The sequence below is a fragment of the Podarcis bocagei genome, assembly GCF_964188305.1.
Source record: "Podarcis bocagei genome assembly, chromosome: 4".
Lineage (NCBI taxonomy): Eukaryota > Metazoa > Chordata > Lepidosauria > Squamata > Lacertidae > Podarcis > Podarcis bocagei.
The window spans coordinates 22,768,256-22,790,332 of NC_138128.1; the positions used below are offsets into that span (position 1 = coordinate 22,768,256).

At 43.3% G+C, this 22,077-nt stretch overlaps 1 protein-coding gene across 1 annotated transcript in view; it reads right to left on the bottom strand.

Moving 5' to 3' along the window:
- LEKR1 (leucine, glutamate and lysine rich 1) overlaps nt 1–22,077 on the bottom strand; it is a 69,738-nt gene that overhangs the window by 32,339 nt on the left and 15,322 nt on the right. The window contains exons 3-5 of the mRNA XM_081190320.1: nt 13,896–14,015; nt 12,251–12,426; nt 9,998–10,183 (exon numbers count right to left, since the gene is read on the bottom strand). Of these exons, the coding sequence (XP_081046446.1) occupies nt 9,998–10,183; nt 12,251–12,426; nt 13,896–13,951 (418 nt within the window). The 5' untranslated portion in view covers nt 13,952–14,015. The remainder of the gene's footprint in view (nt 1–9,997; nt 10,184–12,250; nt 12,427–13,895; nt 14,016–22,077) is intronic.

Genomic DNA, 22,077 nt, shown 5'->3' on the forward strand with positions numbered 1-22,077 from the left:
AATTGTGTGCTGCATGAATAACGTTCTCTTATATGTCCAGAATCTTCAAATGTTCAGCTTCAGCCATATCAGAGCTTAGCTCCCAGCAGTTCAGGAGCAGCAGGAATGAAGGAAGAACCAAGCGCCCATGATTTCAGCATCATACACCAGCATGCTGTGCATTCACCTTACTTCATCTGTGATTTAAAGTGATACAAGAACAAGGCACCTTTCTACGAAACCAGAAGTGTATAATAAACATCCTGTATATAAGCTTTTTGTAAAAAGAAGTCAAGCAGCGTCAACTTCTGAAACTGATAGGCACTGATGGGAATTGGTCTTTCAACAGATTTTGCATTACCGATAGGAAGTAATTAGTACGTTTATTTTGTTTTCTTACTGTCTATTCTAGACTGATTTTCAACTTGCACATAATATTGTAATAACCTGTACTCTAAAAAATCATTCTGGAAATAAAAGCCAGTGGTTTATACAACAGTCCAATAAATCCAATTTCAGAAAGGAGATTCTTAAAAAATTATTCTTGTGCTGTCCTATCCTTAAGGTGCTATAAATTCTTATACACTATCATTAACCTAGGGAACATTTATAAAAATTCAAACAATTGATATTTTAGGCAGCTGGTATAGACAAGTGATGATGCTATTAACTCAGAGAGGGCAAATTCACACTTTACAGTTGGTGAGATTTTTGCAGATGTAGGAGTCACTCCTTCATCAGCATCCATGGGGCCAGTGTAATGCGCAAAGTGGCAGATCACAGACCTCAGCTGTGGAAACATCTTGCCAGGGACTGCTAGGCCACCCATGTACAATGAAGCTAGAAATGGGCAGCAAGAAGGGATAGTCATTAACTAAAGGTAAAAAGGTAAAGGTACTCCCTGACCATTAGGTCCAGTCGCAGACGACTCTGGGGTTGCAGCGCTCATCTTGCTCTATAGGCTGAGGGAGCCGGTGTTTGTCTGCAGACAGCTTCTGGGTCATGTGGCCAGCATGACTAAGCCGCTTCTGGCGAACCAGAACAGTGCACGGAAACGCCGCTTACCTTCCTGCCGAAGCAGTACTTATTTATCTACTTGTACCCTGGTGTGCTTTCAAACTGCTAGGTGGACAAGAGCTGGGACCGAACAACAGGAGCTCACCCCGTCATGGGGATTTGAACCACCAACCTTCTGATCGGCAAGCCCTAGGCTCTAAGTGCCCCATAAATAACCTCACAACCAAACAGCATTTGATGATAATTGCTGCATTAATCTTGGCACAGATGTCCCACCCCTTGAATTTGAAACTATTTTTACCCTGATGTACTTCATATGCACATCACAGATAACTCTATCGTCATTGTTGTCTAGCATATCCAGAGCACCTGGGGACTACATGTACCTAAGGTGTGTAATCTAAATAAAAAGGAATGGAAAATGAATGACAACTTAGATAGAACCTTCTTAAGATGATGTTCAAAAGAAGAGGACAAATGGTTTCCCCCAAACATTAATTTGCTTTGAACAATTACAGTGGGCCATACGGACAAATGATCACTGCAAATGATGGAGAAAATAAAGAAGTTTCACAGTCACTTCCCCCACCCCCAGGAGTTAATCTGTCAGCTTTTGTTAGCACACAGTGGCTGCCAACTTGCCTTGCTTCCTGCACCCTGCTGTGGGTATACTGAAGCACCTCAGATTGTACATCTCCCAAGCCTGCTGTTTTCCCCTCAGTGAAATCATTTAAGCCAACTGACTGGCAGTGGCAGGGTACAACAATAACAAAGCTTCAAAATGCCTGGACTAAATACAATCCCAGAGAAAGACACACACATACACAAACAAACACACGCAGCCACAATAATGGGAAAATACCCGAGAGCTTAACATCCCAGAAAAGCAGCCATGTCAGCCTGTAAATACCTGGTTGCATATAGCCTTGGGTGCTTAGTTTCTGAGTGGAAAGGTGACTCATAAATGTTTTAATTAATAAGAGCAGTAGGAAGACAACAGGTACCTTGGACTTAGTGACACATGACAGATTAAATTCTATTTCTTTAGTTCAGTGGTTCCCGATTGGTGGTCCATGGACCCGAGGAAGTGTGCGTAACCCATCTGAGGGGTCTGCAGCATCATTCATATAACAAAAACTATCATAGATATATCTAAAAAAAATCAAAAGTAGGGGGTCCATTGCTTGGCCTTTCAAAAACAGAGGGTCTGCATTTCTTAGCTAATTGGGAACCACTGCTTTACTTACTTGTGGCAAAAAAATCGGAAAGCTTCATTTGTATTCAGAATATTTAGCTTATGTTTTTCCATAGAACAATGTTTTTTATGCTGCCCTTCAGATATAAGCATGTGAAAAATCTGACAAGGACAAAAAAAACCCAACCCACATAACAGTAGATTATATCAAAAAGGTATTGTCAACAGCTGTAACAGAAGCGGTCATGGCGACCCTTTCGTTACAGCTCGAACATTCCAGAGATGTTAAAGATGGCACACAATGACACCAAATGTTGAGATAACAATAGGTGAACCTTTTACATACCACCCCAACCCATCTTCTTAGTAAAACCTCATTTACCGAGAGGAAAACGAAAGTACACACAACTGGAAGAGCTGTTACGTAAAAATGTTTCAATAATTATTTCAATATAGCAATGGCAAACCTAAACAGCATCTTAAAAAGCAGCAACATCACCTTGCCAACAAAGGTCCATATAGTTAAAGCTATGGTTTTCCCAGTAGTGATGTATGGAAGTGAGAGCTGGACCATAAAGAAGGCTGATCGCTGAAGAATTGATGCTTTTGAATTATGGTGCTGGAGGAGACTCTAGAGAGTCCCATGGACTGCAAGAAGATCAAACCTATCCATTCTTAGGGAAATCAGCCCTGAGTGCTCACTGGAAGGAGAGATCCTGAAGCTGAGGCTCCAATACTTTGGCCACCTCATGAGAAGAGAAGACTCCCTGGAAAAGATCCTGATGTTGGGAAAGATGGAGGGCACAAGGAGAAGGGGACGACAGAGGACGAGATATTTGGACAGTGTTCTCGAAGCTACAAACATGAGTTTGAGCAAACTGCGGGAGGCAGTGGAAGACAGGAGTGCCTGGTGTGCTCTGGTCCATGGGATCAAGAAGAGTCAGACACGACTAAACAACATGACAGATAGCCCAGTTGGAGAGATCAATGTGCTTGAGTAAGTTGCCTTATGCAGACCATTGGTCCATCCAGCTCAGTACTGTCTGCACGAGGAAACCTTCGACCCTCCAGATGTTGCTGAATTGCAATGCACATCTGCTCCTGCAAGCATAGCCAGCAGCCAGGGAGGACGGGAGCTGTTGTTCAAGAACACGTGGAGGGCCAAAGGTTCCCCACACCTGGTCTACATTGACTGGCTGCAAATATCCATGGTTTTAGATAGGATACTTTTCCTGCCCTTTCTGGAGATGCTGGCAATTGAACCTGGGGCCTTTGTATGCAAAGAAAGTGCTCCACAAGGCTAAGCCACAGCCCTTCCCCAGCAGGTGTTTGTCCTGGGATAGCTCAGTAGGCAGAGCATGAGACTTTTAATCTCAGGGCCGTGAGTTCAAGCCCCAAGTTGGGTTAGATAACCCCTGTGGTCACTTCCAACCCTACAATTCGATGATTCTACGAAATATAAGAGAAATAAGTATGCTTTACATATCACTTACTCATTCTCTCACACACAAATTATCAGGCCTCATCAAAATACAGGAAAAAACAAGAAGTTCCTTAAGAAAATTGGAATATTGTAGGATTAATGTTACAAATAACCTGAAAGTTAAGCACCTGATGAGTCAGTCTAGTCTGTGAAGGGTTATGCCATAATAAACCCTGTGAAGGGTTATACCACAGAAAGGCAACAGAATACCAGGGCTGCATGGCTGACAACTAAAATCTATCATAGGCCTTACACTTTTCCCACTGGAAATGCTTACATTTGACAACAGCATGCATGCAGAAGCTGCAATGTGTGGGGGCCATTCCTGTCAAGGATTGGCCTCCACATTCATGCCAGCCACTACTAAAAACACATACTACACCAAGTATGTAAAACCTCCAGGTAATAAGGCTGATTCGTGGGGTGAGCAGCCTTTGCACATTACAGCTTGTGCATACAGCCCCTTGCCACAAAGAGCATTTACAGTGGTACCTCCCATCTCTTGCGGGGGCGCAATTAGTGCCAGCACCGTCCGTTAAGAGTTTGGGTGTAATCTTCGACACCTCCCTTTCCATGGAGGCGCAGATTGCAGCTATAACAAAGGCGGAATTTTTCCATCTCCACCAAGCTAAGCGGTTGGCTCCTTACCTCTCTCGCCCTGACCTAGCCACTGTGATCCACGTGACGGTCACCTCTAGACTGGATTATTGTAACTCGCTCTACGTGGGGCTGCCCTTGAGACTGACCCAGAAACTCCAGCGGGTGCAGAATGCTGCAGCGAGACTCCTTACGAGGTCTTCGCTGCGAGATCACATTCACCCGGTGCTATACCAGCTGCACTGGCTCCCGGTGGAGTACAGGATCAGGTTTAAGGTGCTGGTTTTAACCTTTAAAGCTCTATACGGCCTAGGACCCTCGTACCTACGGGACCGCCTCTCCTGGTATGCCCCACAGAGAAACTTACGGTCTTCAAATAAAAACATCTTGAAGGTCCCAGGCCACAGAGAAGTTAGGCTGGCCTCAACTAGAGCCAGGGCTTTTTCGGCTGTGGCTCCGATCTGGTGGAACACTCTGTCACAAGAGACCAGGGCCCTGCGGGACTTGACATCTTTCCGCAGGGCCTGCAAGAGCTGTTCCACCAGGCCTTTGGCCAGGGCACAGCCTGACTCCCTCCCTCGGCAATCTTAGCGGAGCTCTGGCTCAATGGTTGCCAGTGGCTTGAATTAATTAATTTTATAATGAATGAGTGTTGTTTTGTACTGTTTTATTGTTGTTAGCCGCCCTGAGCCCGGCTTCGGCTGGGGAGGGCGGGATATAAATAAATTTATTATTATTATTATTATTATTATTATTATTATTATTATTATTATTATTACCTCGGGTTACATACGCTTCAGGTTACATACGCTTCAGGTTACAGACTCCGCTGACCCAGAAATATTACCTCGGGTTAAGAACTTTGCTTCAGGATGAGAACAGAAATCGCGCAGTGCCGGCGCAGCAGCAGCAGGAGGCCCCATTAGTTAAAGTGGTGCTTCAGGTTAAGAACAGTTTCTGGTTAAGAACGGACCTCCGGAACGAATTAAGTACTTAACCTGAGGTACCACTGTACTGCAGTTTCCTGTCAGGGTGTAAGGGGCATAACATGAGGATCAGCCTCAGGTTATTGATAGGACTGTTGCTGTTCTGAGCTCCTTGAAGGGAGGGAGGGAAGGAGGGAGGGATAAAAATGCAATAAATATGTTTACTGTGCTTGTTGACGTCATGGTGTTGAGGATCTTATTTTACAAGTAGCAAGAGAAAATTGACAATTATTTTGCATGCCTGTCTCCTTTATGTTATGTTCTCTGCAAAAAGTTCTATTCCGGTTAGTACAATGAAACATTAAGCACATGGGAAATTACAAATAATGGCTTTCTGCACACATTTTTTTTTAGTCTTTCTGGCTCCCCTAGTGGGAATAGATTGTTTTGTTAGACATTTCTTTTAAAATGCTTCCATTCACAGCAAAGCAGAAACATAACTGATTAAAATATATTTTGGTTTGATTAGTTATTTCCTGGGAAAATAGTAATTCAGCCTATTAAGTTTTTATTTTTATTTTCCTTCATGACAGTCATGATGTTGTTGTCTGTTTGTTTGCTAAATACCTATACCACCCTTTATCCAAGGAACATAGGGAGGTTTACAATGTAAAATGTTTATTGAAAATAAGAGAACATTCACCCTCTTCTGGAGATAAACAGGAATTTAGTTTACTGATTTTCCGGTCATACTGACCTCTAAGAACAGAAAGGCAGATTAGAGAAAGAAATATGAATATTTAAAACTACTTCAGTGAGAACAAAATGTGCAATTATTAATATGTGGTTTTTATTTTTACTTGTCAGCTATAACTGCTCCATCACTGCCTGTTACTCAATGCATTTATCACTCTTAATAAAACATCTAGTTCTAGATAACTGCAGCTTCATTAAAACAAAGTAATTAGATTTTTGCGGTTTTTCCCCCAGCCCACTGCTTAAACTTTCTCCAAGTGTGTTCGCTGTGTCAATGGAATATTACAAAAGGGGGAGGGAGGGGCATCTCAGTCTGCATCTGCTTTCCTATCTGTCCCTTACAGTGGTGATGTTGCAGCACATAGTAAAGAGGACCTTGATCTTATCCGGCAAGAAGAGCAACGGGACTAGAAATTTAAAGTACTGCAATGTGTTATACGTGGGGCTGTCTTTTAAAATAACTCAGGAACAGCAATTGGCCCAGAACAGGACTGCAAGATTCCAGGACTGGAACGGAGCAGTTTGATGCCTGTGTTTTGCAAGTTGCACAGCGCCCCCATCCATATTCATGTACAATTATTGTGCAGCTTTGACCTCTAAAGCCCCAGGCAGCTTGGGACCAGGTTATCTGAAAGGCTACCTTCTCCTTTAAGTATCCCAATAACTTCAAGGTCTTCTCTGGAGGCCTAGCTTCAATTTCCCTGCTGAATGATATGAGGTGGGTAGCCAGAAGGCTGTCTTGGAAGGAGCACCTCTGTTATGGAACCACCCTCCTAAAGTAGGTTTGCCTGATGCAATCCTTGTGGTCTTTTAAGTTCACCCAGGCTTTCTAAGTAATTTATCTAGGGTTTGCAGAAAGTTTTGGGTTCCTTGCTGTTATTTATGCATATTTTATGGTTTATGCCTTATTTTTTATTTAAATGTATACTTCTGGATTGAAGACCACTCAGAGAATGTTAGGCTGTGGGGAAGCAAACAAATGTCAAAAAATAAATAGGCTGTGTATGTGTGTGTGTGTGTTTGCCACAGGAGCTTGTGAGGCTCAGGCAGGTGTTTTACATCTCCCTCATTGTCCTCAGATCCAGTGGATTCCTTGGCGTTACATGTCAAGGGCTCCTTCTGCAACAACAGCACATGCTAAAATGGCAAATTCCTCTGTTCACTGCTGTATCACCGTTACCATTGGCCCTGTAATGAAAGCCATTCCGTACCATAACTACCGCTGTTCAGGACTTGAAATCACATACTGTGAGAGCAGCAGCGCTCTGCAATTACACTGTCATTTTGATGAAGCAAAGCTACTTTTTGAATAGCACAACCTGTACACTTTTAGAATATTTTAGTTGCCGGTCAGGATCACAGGCTGAATGATGGCGTTGGCTTTGAAATGAAGTTTTTGAATCAAAACAGAAAGGCAGCACACTTTTAAAAAAACAACATCCATTAATGCCTGCATTGGACTTGTAAAATGACTGAGAGACTAACACGACACTTCTTCAGTTTCAGAGAGGAGACCACAAGACACAATTAGGAGAGGTGCCAGATTGTGCCAAAACAGACAGGCGTTGGATGAGCCTAAGAACTCTGTCTGTGCCTGGCTACATTCAAGCTTCACCAGGGATGCCAAAGGCACTAAAATGATCAGCTAGAACAAAGGGTGCCTCTAAATGAATCTTAAAAAGAGATTCACAATACTGAATGCTCTTTTGAGCTCTCGTTTTAATGCATTTATTTATTATTAAAAGTTGTATCCTGTCCACATGCTGTTGCAATGTATCCATGCTATCAGGGAACTGCCATCGACTCAGGGGCGAGGGGGGGAAAGGCGGGTGGATTACAGAGAGCCCCCAAAGATCGTGGGAAGCAGCACTTCCTCAGTGGAGGAAGAAAGCCACACCTCTAGTGGAGAAGAGATGCAGGGCTCAGAGGATGCAAGGCGGTGCCAGGACACCTTGCCTGAGCAAAGCGGAGAGGAAGGAGGTCCCCCTTTACCCAAGCCTTCTTCACGCAGTAGTCTTTTGCGCAGAGAGGGGAGGCGTAGGCTGGGGGTCAAGAGACTACTCTGCTGGGGAAGATTTAAGGACCGCCCACTCTCAGATTCTGCTAGTGAATGAGCAAGACATGGAACAGAGGCGCTCTGCATTGTAAAGGTTTCTTAGCACCAATAATAAAGCTCTAGAACAGACCAGTGAGGCATCTTGCCTGATTGCTCTCAAGAAACCACCCGATAGCCATAACACATGTATACAGCATATTATCTAACCCATCAGTGGAATGTGCTTTTCTCCACTGGGGGGCTGCTCCATCACGCCACCTCATCTCCCCTCTTTGACAAACAAAGAGCCCTACGGCTGAGTGCCGAAGATGGAAGCAGTACGACCTCCTCCTGTCTTTGGCAATCAGCTGCTAGGAGCTTTAGGACACATAATGCAGACACAAAGCTGGTGTGTAGCACAGTGCTTAAAAGAGACTCCTCGAATTTTGGCCACATCCATGCCATATGTTTAAAGCACATGGCTTCCCCCCAAGGAATCCTAGAAACTATAGTTTCTTAAGGGTGCTGGGAATTGCAGTCCCGTGAGGGGTCAACGACAGTTCCCACAGTTATTGAGGGGAAGCTGGTACGTACAAAGCATTGTGAGATGCTTTAATATATCTCTGAACATATCACAAAATCTCTCTGTGACAGGGCAAGATGTTTGGAAGTAAACACAGATGCAAAAGTAAATGGCACAAGATTATGTAAGGCAACCTGAGAAGACTCTTCTCAGTTGGTACAAAGTGTGAGCCACCAGAAACACGTAATATGAGGTACAGTCATACCTCGGGTTGAAGTTGCTTCAGGTTGAGCGTTTTCAGGTTGCGCTCCACGGCGACCTGGAAGTAACGGAACACGTTACTTCCGGATTTCGCCGCTCACACATGCGCAGACACTCAAAATGACGTCACACGCATGCGCAGAAGTGGCAAATCGCGACCCGTGCAAGCGCAGACGCAGGTTGTGTTCTGCTCTGGATGCAAACGGGGCTCCAGAACGGATCCCGTTCACATCCAGAGGTACCACTGTACTCCAGGTTCTGCTCTGGCTTACTTTACGTCGGAGAAAAATGTTGTGGAGAGATTTGTTTTTGGTTTTTTAAAATAATATTTATTGAAAATTTTAAGATTACAAAGAAAGGGGGGGAAAAGAAGGAAAAAACAAGTAACATTTAAACAATACAAATCAATAAAAAAACAAGGTCAAAAGAGGGGGGGAAACAAAACACATAATACATCAAAAACAAAAAGCAAAAATAGACAAAAAATTTAAAAACAAATCCAATATTCCCAAATCATTAACTGAAGGGGACAAGTGGTAGATGGGAGAAATCCACCTTTCCCCAGCCTTCTGTGTTTCCTCAGAAATAAGTTTCTGGAGATTAGTAAGGCTATTAGAGGAGTCTGGCAAATCTGGTCCAGGATCCTGTTCTCAGAGTGCACATGGGAAGCCCAGACGTAGGATCTGAGTGCAACAGTACTCTCCCCCCCAAAACCAAAGTGGGATGAAATTGCTGTGGTGGTATGAATGCACTCTATGGGCTAGTTAGGATGTAATGAAGAATGATGGTTTCTCAGTACATTAATGAACAGTTGGTTCATGAGCAACCTTCTCCCCATGTGGCTGTAAGGAGATTGGGAACACTGCTCTTCTTTCAAAGTAGCCACAGTTCCTCGTTATGTCTGTAGTTGGAGAACTGTGGCTGATTCAAACAGTGGTTTCAAATTAGCCGGGTTCTGAAAGTACATTTTGATCCTGGCTTTCTCCTTAACATGCCACTGTTTAAAGAAGCCACAGTTCTCTTAAGCTCAAAAATAATGGGGAACTGTGGTTACTTTGAAAGCAGAAGTGAAAACCATAGAAACAGAGGAGGAAGCACATGTGAAATGATGGCGCATGGAGATTTGCACATGTACCTCTAAGAATGGCCGACTACGGCAAGATAGAAGTTTTAAACATGCTGCTTGTCAGTGAAGCCAGCTGCTTGTTCTAAAATTAACACCTACCTTGTGTTTTCTTCTGTAGTTCGTGACATCTGTTTTGTAATTCACTCTCTCGTAAGAGAGTCGCCTGGAGTTGCTCAGCTTGCTGCTCAGCTGCGTCTGATATCAACCTTAAACGCTGCACCTCCTCCTGGAGGAGCAGATTTTCCCTCTGGCATTCACCCAAGCTTCGGTTCAGACTGGATATTTCTGAAAGGTAATTGGATTTCTCATCAAAAAATAAAAAATAAAATTCCAGATACCATCACAATAAAAATGACTGTCCTCTGTTGTAGAGAAACAACTCTTCAGGAAAGAAGAATGAATTTCAATTAATTTTTGCTGCCTGTTTAAGTACTACAGATTCAGTACCTACACCTACGAAGACGCCATCACTGTTAAAATAAATTATAAATAAATAAATATGATTTTGATACCTTTGTCCCAGCTTCAATTTAATTGTCAATTTGTATAGTATTTCTGTATTTGACAAGTACCAAGCATATTTGCTGCTCCTTGTCAGACTTCCTTTGGCTAAGTATGCATCAGGGGCGCCGACTTATAAAAAATATTGGGGGAGCCCGCGAAAGCTCATGAATAATAAATAAGCTCATGAATATGCAAATAAAGTGGCGCCGCCTCCTCGTGAGCGAATAGGGGAGAGCGTGCTGCACCTATTAATCAGCTCCGAAGGAAATTGGGTGGAGCTTTTGCTCGGGAGGGAGGGCAGGAGGCATGCAGCCCGACCCTGTGCATTTTTGAGGGGGCTCGGGCCCCCTCAGGCCCCATGGAGTCGGCGCCTATGGTATGCATAGTTATTGCCAGTCACTGCTGGAATATACATTAATTGTGACAAGACAGGGCTGAAGGACCAAAAATAAGAGGTAATTCTAAGTGTGGTCTGTATTGCCAAGTGCATAAACAGTTTCAGAATTTCAAAATGGCACTGCATGCAGAGAGGTACAATGTTCTCAGGTTCCTGAACCTTAATTTCCTGCCATCCAAACTCAACATTAAAAAAGAAGCACTTTTAGAATGACGTATTACAGAAAGAATGGGGAAAGCATGCACATATTTTTACATTTGCCTCATGTAAGATAGTCAGAACATTTCTGCACCAGCTACTCAAAAAACCAGAGACAGTGTCGTATTCAGCAAGAAAAACACATGTATCAAGTCAGCTGCTCTCAACATTTACAAAACCCTCCGTAGTTAACTGACCAAAATAACAACACATCTGAATAGGAGGATCTGGGATTTCATGCAGATTACAAAAATAAAAAAAATGCATAAAAAAGAATCAGGGTCACATATATCTAGGGCAAAACAACATTAAAATGGATTTTCTTATAACATATATTATCTAGTCAGATGTCTGACCGGGGCCCAATGTCAAAATAATTCACTCATATCCCTATATCCTGCTATTCTGTTCTGAAAAGCTGCAGTGAATTTAACACTTGCACAAGAACCTGAGATCACCTGGAAACAGAGAGAACAGCAGTGGCAGCATCCTGCCAGTGTGCCTCTTTTGCCCTTTGCGAACGAGAGCACAGCGAGTTCTCCCATTGCCTACCCCTTGAGGCGCCTTTGGAGACTTCAGATTCCATGACCCTTCATCTCTATGACTTAAGGGGAAGGTTGACAGTTGTTTTTCCTGTGAGGCAGAAAATTCCCTGTGTTGGATTTTGTTCAAGTCATTTCAACGTGACCCATAAAAAACGGTCAACAGTCATAAGCTACTGCATGCAGCTAATTTTTGTGGGCAAAAGCTGGCAGGGAAGGGAGAGGGCTGAGTTTCGATTTTAGAGACCTGGACTCAAATCAGAGCTCAGCTATGAAGCTAAGGAAGCCATTCTCTCCGACGCCGAGACCTCATTGAAGTGGGAAGCCCTTGCTAAGGCTGTACCCATTTCAACTCACAGGTGGAAACTCACAAGACTAAATGCCCAGTGATAACTAAAAAACTTTCTTTAAAAAGCACATTTGCATAGGAAAACAGATTTCAGTGAGGCTGGGGCACAAGGCTTCTCCCTGACATCTCGCTTTCTCTGTAGCATTATTATAATTAAAGATCCCATCATATCGCAGCCGACCATCTAAAGTAGTACGGGCAGTGCACAGGTTTACTGCCTCAGCAATAACTAGTTTTTAGTCTGATATACTTTACAAGGGTGCTGTGAAGACAAAATAAATCAGAAGTGTAAATCACTATTAAAAGTCTGTAGAAATGACCAAGAATCATATGCTGGGGAAAGTTGTAATCTGGTAATTTACCTGTCAATGCTGTTAAATTAATCTTTTTTATGTGTAAAAAAATCTCTCCTTTGAGTGCACTCCATTGGCTGAGAAAGTCAAATATTCCTCCTTTAACACTGTGTACCTCTCCTTTGATCAAGGGAAGGAGAACAAAGGCTTTCTTTAGGATGAATTTATGTCGTTCCAATGTTTTTCTGCCAAAAAGGAAAATAAGAAGTAATTGGTAAATGGTTTTTTAAAAACAAAATAGCACTTTGAAAAAGAAGCATTTAAAAAAAATATTGATTTATATCAATAAAAGAAGCTTATTGAGTTTTCTGCCTTGCAGTTGGATTCATCAATACTTGGAATATGTTTCAACATTTTCAGCTAAACTTCATCGGGCAATTATGACTATCTTTACCAAATACCTCTCCATCTCGTGCAGCTGGCACACCTAGCACATGCACTTTTGAATTCAACTTGCATGATTTTTTAGAATTATATCATTGTTTGGACAAAATGGGTGCTCTACAAAAGATTACAGCTAATATTCAAACAAAATTTTCATGGATTAATTTTTTTAATGCCAAACAATTTGTAGGCATCTTGCATTTTTGGATAATTTTCTGATTTGGAAAGACATCAGTCTGTCAAAAATCTTGATTTGTGGTAGAGATGGCCAAACTTTGGCTCATGAAGTATAGCTCCACACAGTTAAACAAATGAATGTGTATTAATGAAGACGCTTGTAGGGAATTCCTGTGTGAGGGCTTTCAGTTTGCTGAAGCCATTCTCCTTTTTTACTCCCAGCCACAAACTGGGATGAAGGGAGAAGATGGGGAAATACCATGGTGATTTGTTGTGGTCCAGTGCAGGAGGTTTCCAAGGATTATGTGCTAGACTAGGGAATTGAGAGAAGAAGTAAGCAGGCTGGTTAAGGGGGAGTTGGATAGAGCAGAGCAGCAAAAGCAGAGGCACACATAGGTAAACAAAGAGGCTTTCAGCAAGTTGGACAGTGATGACGGGAACACAAAACTCAATTTAGGATAGCAGTTGACAACAGAAGACCATGTATGCTTCACTTCTCAGCTGCATCACTATTAGATAACTCTTGGGCACAGAAACTTTGGACATTGCCAATATTTAGTCTATTTAGAAGGTTATAGAGCTAGAAATTATGAACACTGGAAAATACTGGACACAATTAAAAAAATACACTTTAGGGTCATGGACGGGGTGAAGTAAAGAATTCAGACCCACTATAACTCCAACTGAGAAATGCATGTGGAGATATCTATGTGTCTTTTGGCTTTCTTCCTCAAATGGCAGTCCCCCTTCTTCCCCTATGAGGAAGTTCTGAACCCAGGTTACAGCAAAATATACTTTCACTTGAACATACAATCTGTTATTTTTCTAATTAAAGTTTGTTAACAAACCAGAATCTGAAACCACCATTTAATTGTGATTTGTTTAAACTAACTTTGGTTGGAACAAGCTATAGTTCCCGAATACAAATGTAACACACCTGATCTACTAATCATAGTTTACGTAAAATCATAGGAATGAAGCATTTCAATAAAAACATGTAGGCAGCTAATGCTATGATTTTACCAGATATATCCTACTGCGTGCATCACAAAAAAGTTGGTTCTCCTACATACTGCCTTCTGAAATCTCTTACCGCAACAGCTGTGTTTGTCTGCATGAAACTTCATTCTCTTTCTGGAGGCTCCTCATCTGTTCATTTAGATTTTGTATTGCTGCTTGCTTATTTTCAAGCTCCAGAGATAAAGTTTTTATCCTATAAGAAGTTAAAAAAGGAGGGGTTTAAAAAATGTAACACCACCATCTGCCTAATAAGAAATCAATGCCTTGGACCCAAAAGTAACCTTCCTTGAGAAAAAAAAATCATCTTCTGTGCATGGAAGGACAGCTGCTGATTTAGTGGAAGAATGTTGCACTAGACATGTGAACAAAAGCCCTGAAAAGCTATTGTTAAAGACCTGATGATACAGTGAGGGATGGGGGAACACCCCGGCATCCTGCTTGTAAGTATTGTACTGACATATCTGCCTTTAACACCAGTTGTAAAGTCATGTTTTGCTCAGCATCTTCTGCTCAACAGATAGCATGCTCCAACATAAGCGCTTTTTTCTTTCCTTTTTCTTTTTCTTTTTTCGCTGGCACAGCAGATCTTTCCATTATCTTTTGATCACTGCACAGTTTTAAAGCAGAAGGATTTTCGTCTTCATTTCCCCACCCCATATTCTTACAGCTGGAAACTGACATGATTTTGCTTTGGCAGGAAGAATAAGGGGAGGGTGGTGGCAGTGGTGGCAGTGCAGAACTTAACAGCAAATTAAAAAAACTAAATAATTGTAAGATATTTTACACTTCTTTCAAAAACCACAAAAGGCATTCAAGATTTGGATTACATACAGTTTATTTAAATTTAAGACTTTTTATCAATTAATTAAAAGCCTGGAGATTAAACTAAAAGTCTTGAGATGGTTAACATTCTTAGATATAATTCAAAGCCCTGGTAGGCAGTGGGGGGGATGTGATGAAGTGGCATAGCCACTGTCACATCTGTAGCCCCGCTGCTCATCCCTGCTGCGGTGGGACAGGGCAGCTAAGTCATACTTGGAGATGTAACTAACTTAAGTTCACTCATTTCCGCGGGTTTACTGTGGATATTCCTTTAGTAGAATACAACACAACACATGGAATACTGAGGAACTGACCACTCAGTCATGCAAAGACAACCTGCCTTAGATTACTGGCTCGCTCATTCATTTCTGTTGGTAAGTAAAGGTCTGCTAAACACTTTGTAAAGCCATCTTTTTGTGGTACCATCGTGACAACCAGAACTGGCTTTTTAAAGGCAGCTGAAGGTAGTTTGAAAATGATTCATGCTACCCATCTTCATGCATTCAAAAGGGGGGCAATGTGCATGGGAGGGAGCAGCCATTGCCCCCAATCAACCTATGTCCACTATGCACAGGGGTGTTTTGTGAACAGCTTGAATCCAGACTAAGTTGATTTTAATGGTGACTTAGTCATTATTTTTTACACTGATGTCAACGGGACCCAAGTTCAACTCATTTGTGGTTGTGATCCACCTAAGTTCTACTCAGAGAAGATGTGCCGAAATAAAGAGACAAGTTGGTTATGTCCATTAATTTCAATGAGTCTGCTGAGTATGATACGTACTAGATACAACTCTTAGTCTGGATGCAACCCAGTGTGTAGTTTGGGAGCACAGCCTGCTATTAAGATGTTCCACCACCATCACCATGTTCATCATCTCCAGCTCTGAATGGCTGAAAAAAGCTGGTGTGTTAATTTACCCCACTTTCAGCTCAGGTAAACCAATTTGCAAGTTTTCTGTACTCCAGAAACCTGCAAAACTGGTTTGACCTGAGGAAACAGTAAAACAAAAGGAAAATATGGGGAGGGTCCATATCACTGGTAGAGCATATGCTTTGCTTGCAGAAAGTTTCAGGTCTGATCACCAGCACCTTCTCCAGTTAAAAAGATCAGGTAGCAAGTGATGTAAAAAACCTCTGCCTGAAACCCTGGTAAGTCCCTAGCTGTCAGAGTAGGCAATACTGAACTAGATAGACAATGAGGGCCCTTTTCCTGATAAAAAACCAATTTCCTATGTGAATAATACAACATGAAAAGTGAAACCTCTTAAATCACATGCAAGCTTTTAAAAAGCTATCTGTCCCTAGCCTTGGTGTTCCTTGTTAAACCTCTCACAATGGAGTACATTTCTTTACCCTATAAAACACATCCCACTGAAGCTGCAAACATGCTGAAATACCAGACGCGATCAGCAGATCCAAAGAATGTAAGAACTATGGTGTGTGAATAGCACAGTCTTATGCTGTGCCCTTTTCTCTGGCATCCAGCTTCTGCCAATTGGATGCCCTTAGATAGCTATCAAGCAATTTTCACTTTTTAAGAGAATCATAGAATCATAGAGTTGTAGAGCTGGGAGAAACCCTGAGGATCGTCTACTCCAATCCCCTGCAATGCTGGAATATGCAGCTGTCCCACCCAGGGATCGAACCTGCAACACTGGCGTTATCAGCACCACACTCTAACTAACTGAGCTATCCAGGCTAGAAGTCAGGGGGTTGCATCCCATGAAGCTCTACTCAGAGCAGCCTCAATGAAATAAACAGAACTGCTTAATGCTTTTGAATTATGGTGCTGGAGGAGACTCTTGAGAGTCCCATGGACTGCAAGAAGATCAAACCTATCCATTCTGAAGGAAATCAGCCCTGAGTGCTAACTGGAAGGACAGACCCTGAAGCTGAGGCTCCAATACTTTGGCCACCTCATGAAGAAGAAGAAGAAGAAGAAGAGTTTGGATTTGATATCCCGCCTTTCACTCCCTTTAAGGAGTCTCAAAGCGGCTAACAATCTCCTTTCCCTTCCTCCCCCACAACAAACACTGTGAGGTGAGTGGGGCTGAGAGACTTCAAAGAAGTGTGACTGGCCCAAGGTCACCCAGCAGCTGCATGTGGAGGAGCGGAGACGCGAACCCGGTTACCCAGATTACATGACTACCGCTCTTAACCACTACACCACACTGGCTCTCAGAAGAGAAGACTCCCTGGAAAAGACCCTGATGTTGGGAAAGATGGAGGGCACAAGGAGAAGGGGATGACAGAGGACGAGATGGTTGGATAGTGTTCTCGAAGCTACCAGCATGAGTTTGACCAAACTGCGGGAGGCAGTGGAAGACAGAAGTGCCTGGTGTGCTCTGGTCCATGGGGTCACGAAGAGTCGGACATGACTAAACGACTAAACAACGACGTCATCATGTCCATTAATTTCAGTGGGTCTACTCCAAGTAGGATTTAGTCGCCTAAAAACCACTTTATTTAATTCACAAATGTTTGCATTTCTGTGTACTCATGCATCTCCAAAATACGGAGGAGCCCCTATGTTATTTTTCAGTAGCCTGACCTTGACCACTTGACTGGACCCTAAAAAGATTTCACTTCAAAAATAAACACACAAAAAACCCAGAATGGCCAATGAGAACAGTATGGAGCCAGCATGGTAGTGGTTAGGAGAGTCAGACCACCACTGAAGAAACCTGGATTCCATGATGAAGCTCGCAGTGATCTTGGACCAGTCATTCTGTCTACCTAACCTGACACACAGGGTTGTTGACGGGGATGTGTATAATGTATGCTGCCCTGGGGTCTTTGGAAGAAGGATGGGATTAAGACATTAGTTCAATAAAACACATGCAATCTGTACACTGAAGACTTGCACCAGTTGGAGAGTTCTCCCTAAAATTTAATGTGTGTGAACAGGCTTCTGATGAAAATGACCGATGTTTGCAGGATCCTGTGAATAAGGCGTTAAACATTATTAAAGGCAGAACTGAATGTCCTTCTCCTTGGACATTTTAATCAAACATACTGAAAGTTTTTGAAATGAAACACATGTATCTAATCTTTATTCAAGGCAGTATAAAATATAATAAGGAAGTATAGGGTTACACCATCAATATGCACACCAGCAATTCCTTGCCAACAGAGGCCTTTAGCAACACCAGAGACTGGTAGCTTTTGAAAACTGAATTACTTAAGCTAATAAAACTTGCAGTGACACTTCTTGAACCGAGCTTATTGTGCCTTATAAAGTAATTATATTCATCTGCATTTTACTGCAAGGATTCAGGCTAACATTTGATACCCATAAATTACATACTGTCTCCCTTTTGAAAAATAAACAACCAACAACTTCATCACATTTTCTTTTGCCAAAAAAGAGCATTTTTTTTGTCTGATTCCCAGGATTGGGTGATAAATATCTCCCAGGAATGCCTTGAAAAAACAGCCAGCTCTCCCAGTTTAGCTGAAAATTGCACATGACATAATTCTTACTGGGTGTGCAATAAAGAAGCAAATACAATCAATTATTTTTAGATCAGCACTTCTGAAGTTGGCTGGTATGAACCTCTCCATTCCTTCTCCCAAGTAGGAACACACCTCTTTGAGGATCCCCCAGTGTGATTGAGAAAAAAGAAAACAAACATGAGGTTTACATGACAGTGGCTGTTCTCAAGGCATAGTTGAATTTCCAAGAGGCAGTGTGGTGTAGACTAGAATTGGGGACCCCCACCCTGAATTTTCAGGGAAACATATAGAACTGCAGAGTTGGAAGGGATCTCAAGGGTCATCTAGTCAAAACCCCTGCAATGCAGGAATCTCAACTAGATCGTACATGACAGGTGGATTTGCAACTTCTGCTTGGGGAAAACCATTTGCAATTGGGTAAGAGTAAGGTCAAAGTAGCAGACACTCTCCCAAGCTTAGTGTCTAGGGCAGTGTTTCCCAACCGGTGTTCCGCGGCACACTACTGTGCCGTGAGACATCGGCTGGTGTGCCGTGGGAGGGAGGCGGGCGAGAGGCGACGGCGGCAAGGATCCGGCGGGGGTGGGGGGAGCGGGGGCCGTCGCGCGCAACCGAACTCACTTGGCGCGCTGCCGGCTTGTCCTCCTTCAACCCGGGTCGGGCCAGGCCTGCTCACGTCCCCGGATCCCCTAGCAGCAGCCGCACGCTCTCCAAAAGCACAACGCTGCGCGCAACCGCTCGGCCAGCTGGTGCTCTGCGACTCCGCCCTTTCCCCTCCCAGCGCCGGAGGGTTCGCGCGACCGCAGCTGTTCCCTTTCGCAGCGCGCGGGAAACAATTCCAGGCCGATTGCCTTGTGCCGAAAAGCACCGCCTCTCCTTCCAGCTCAGGCCCGGGCCGCCGGCTCCCCGAATGACGTCACGGGGGCGGGGCTTTAATGGTGGTGTGCCGCGAGATTTTTTTCCGGTAAACAGGTGTGCCGTTGCCCAAAAACGTTTGGGAAACACTGGTCTAGGGAAGTGAAGGAAGTTTCCCTCACTTTCCATTTGCAAGTTGCCTTCCTTCAGTGAAAGAGAGACAAACATGGCTGAAGTTTGGGTGATACTGGTTTAATATTCTGTAACATCTTAGACCAGGGGTCAGCAAACTATTTCAGCACGGCGCCGGTCCACTGTCCCTCAGACCTTCCGGGGGGCCGGATTATATATTTTTTGGGGGGGGAATGAACGAATTCCTATGCCCCACAAATAACCCAGCAGTGCATTTTAAATAAAAGCACACATTCTACTCATGTAAAAACACCAGGCAGGCCCCACAAATAACCCAGAGATGCATTTTAAATAAAAGGCACATTCTACTCATGTAAAAACACGTTGATTCCCAGACTGTCCGCAGGCTGGATTTAGAAAATGACTGGGCCGGATCCAGCCCCCGGGCCTTCGGTTGCCTACCCAAGTCATGAGTAGGCAAACTAAGGCCCGGGGGCCGGATCCGGCCCAATCGCCTTATAAATCTGGCCTGCAGACAGTCCGGGCATCAGTGTGTTTTTACATGAGTAGAATGTGTCATTTTATTTAAAATGCATCTCTGGGTTATTTGTGGGGCATAGGAATTCATTCATTTTTTCTTTTCTTCCCCCCCCCCCCCGCCCAAATATAGTCCAGCCCTCCACAAGGTCTGAGGGACAGTGGACTGGTCCCCTGCTGAAAAAGTTTGCTGACCCCTGTCTTACACTATTCGTACAGCTTATAAGGTGACTCTAGTCCACAAAAGCTTGTGCCATTAAACAGACCGTTGGGTTACAGTTAAGGGAAGCAGGGCCACTCCATAGGCTCTGCTGAGAAGCCAGCTTCAGCTGACTTTTCCACTCCCTCAGTTATCACCTGGCAGCAGCCATTAAGTCAGGTTGCAGGCAAAGGGAGGGAGGGAGGAGAAGGAGGCCCACTCTATAAACTCAGCTGATAAGCCACCAACTTTGGCCTCCTTCTCCTTGAACTGTTTCCTTTCCAGTTGCTCATCATAAGAACTTTGTAACTGAAAACTTGTGCCTGTGTTTGCTTTCCCCTCTCCTTCCTCCCAATCCCTCTTCGTTTTATGCTGTTATTGTCCAAATATTGTAAGCCTGAGAACTGTCCTATTTTTAATCTTTGTAAGTCAAACTGGGAGCCTTTGCAGATGAAGAACAGGGTAAAAATGCTTTAAATCAGTGGTTCTCAAAAGGTGTAACAGGGGAGGATGGCAAGTGTGGCAGGAAGATTCAAAGACAATCAAAGAAACATTTAAACATTTCAGTACAGTATAGTATAGTATGATTATTATTATTTTGCACAATATGGATAGATCTTTTCAAAATGAGAGCAGGCGCATCAAGTGATACTGAGGACAATCCTAGCTGAGATCTTTTTGTTTTCCAATGTATTTCTTAAAAATAAGAAATTTGGTGTGGTGCAAGCAAATTTTCCCCCTGAATGTGTGGCCCAGAGAATAAAGTTTGAGAACCACTGCTTTAAATAAAACAAGCCTTTAAGGTGCTGCAGGATGTCTGGTTGTTTTGCTGTGAAGACCTAAATCAAGTACCTTCCAGAAGTGTTTTTTGCTTCTTAGTCTTCTGAGGAAGAAAGTCAGACTCCTCAAACTACTATGAAGCTGCAGCTGCTGAATATTGAGACAGACCACCTCTGGTCCATTAGTCTGAGATGTTTTTAACTGGAGAGAAACCTAGGATTAAACATGGGACCTCCTGCATGTAAACATATGGTCAACTACTGTGTCATGATATGCTCCCCCTCAAACTGCCCCTCACAGGCCTGTTCATAACAGGTGAGATTACTTCATTTTCTTGAAGACCTGCCTGCTTTTCTCAGCAATATATTTATTTGACTCTATGAGAGTATGAAAAATACTGGTAAGTCATGACAACTTGAACAGTGCATCTTGGTGTCAAGCACAGTGCTTTAATGACAAAGGTTGGTTATAATTTTTTTGGTTCAAATGTGCAACAAAACCATGTCCTCCTGGCTGTGTTTCCCACATCAAAAAGTCAAACTGGAGAAAGAAAACTCTTTGTCACTTTCCTAATTTTTAGCACATGAAACCATGAAAAGCATACTATGCTCCATGGATAATTAACTCTGGGCACTAAAGGGAGGGGGGAATAACAACTAAGAACATGCTGATCTCCTCTGCACTTGCACAGTTCACATAAACTGTGAAACTGAACATCTTGCTATCACAGCCAGCATATGGTCATCTGCTAAACACAGGATAAATTGGCACAAAGCGAGATATCTTGAGAACCAGTGCTGATAAGGAAAATAGAAGGCAGGAGAAAAGAGGTCAGCAGGCATCTAATCCAGGAAAAAATGACGGGTCCTTCCTCAAGGCTGTGTAAATGGTTAGCAAACACCATACAATCTTGCTAGGGGACCTTAGCGACCACATTCATTTTCAATTCCATACACAGACTTGTATTTGCACACTTAAAGAAACTGAAGGCCTGCTTCCAAAGGTAGATGAAAAGTGTAGTTGGGAACCATCTGTAGAGAAGCCTAGGCTGGCAGGATTTCTCTCCCCAACACCTCCTGCTTTTGAACAGCATTCCTATGCAATGACAGTTTCAAAAGTTGATTCCCTGCAGCATGGGCTGATCTTCCAGAAACACACCCCAAAGCTGCCCTGGGTGCACAGAGCTAATTGGCCAGGCCTATGTATTGTATGGACGTGGGTGGCGCTGTGGGTTAAACTTGCTGATCGGAAGGTTGGCGGTTCGAATTCCCGCGACGGGGTGAGCTCCCATTGCTTGGTCCCTGCTCCTGCCAACCTAGCAGTTTGAAAGCACATCAAAGTGCAAGTAGATAAATAGGTACCGCTCCAGCGGGAAGGCAAATGGCATTTCCGTGCGCTGCTCCGGTTCGCCAGAAGTGGCTTACCCATGCTGGCCACATGACCTGGAAGCTGTACGCTGGCTCCCTCGGCCAATA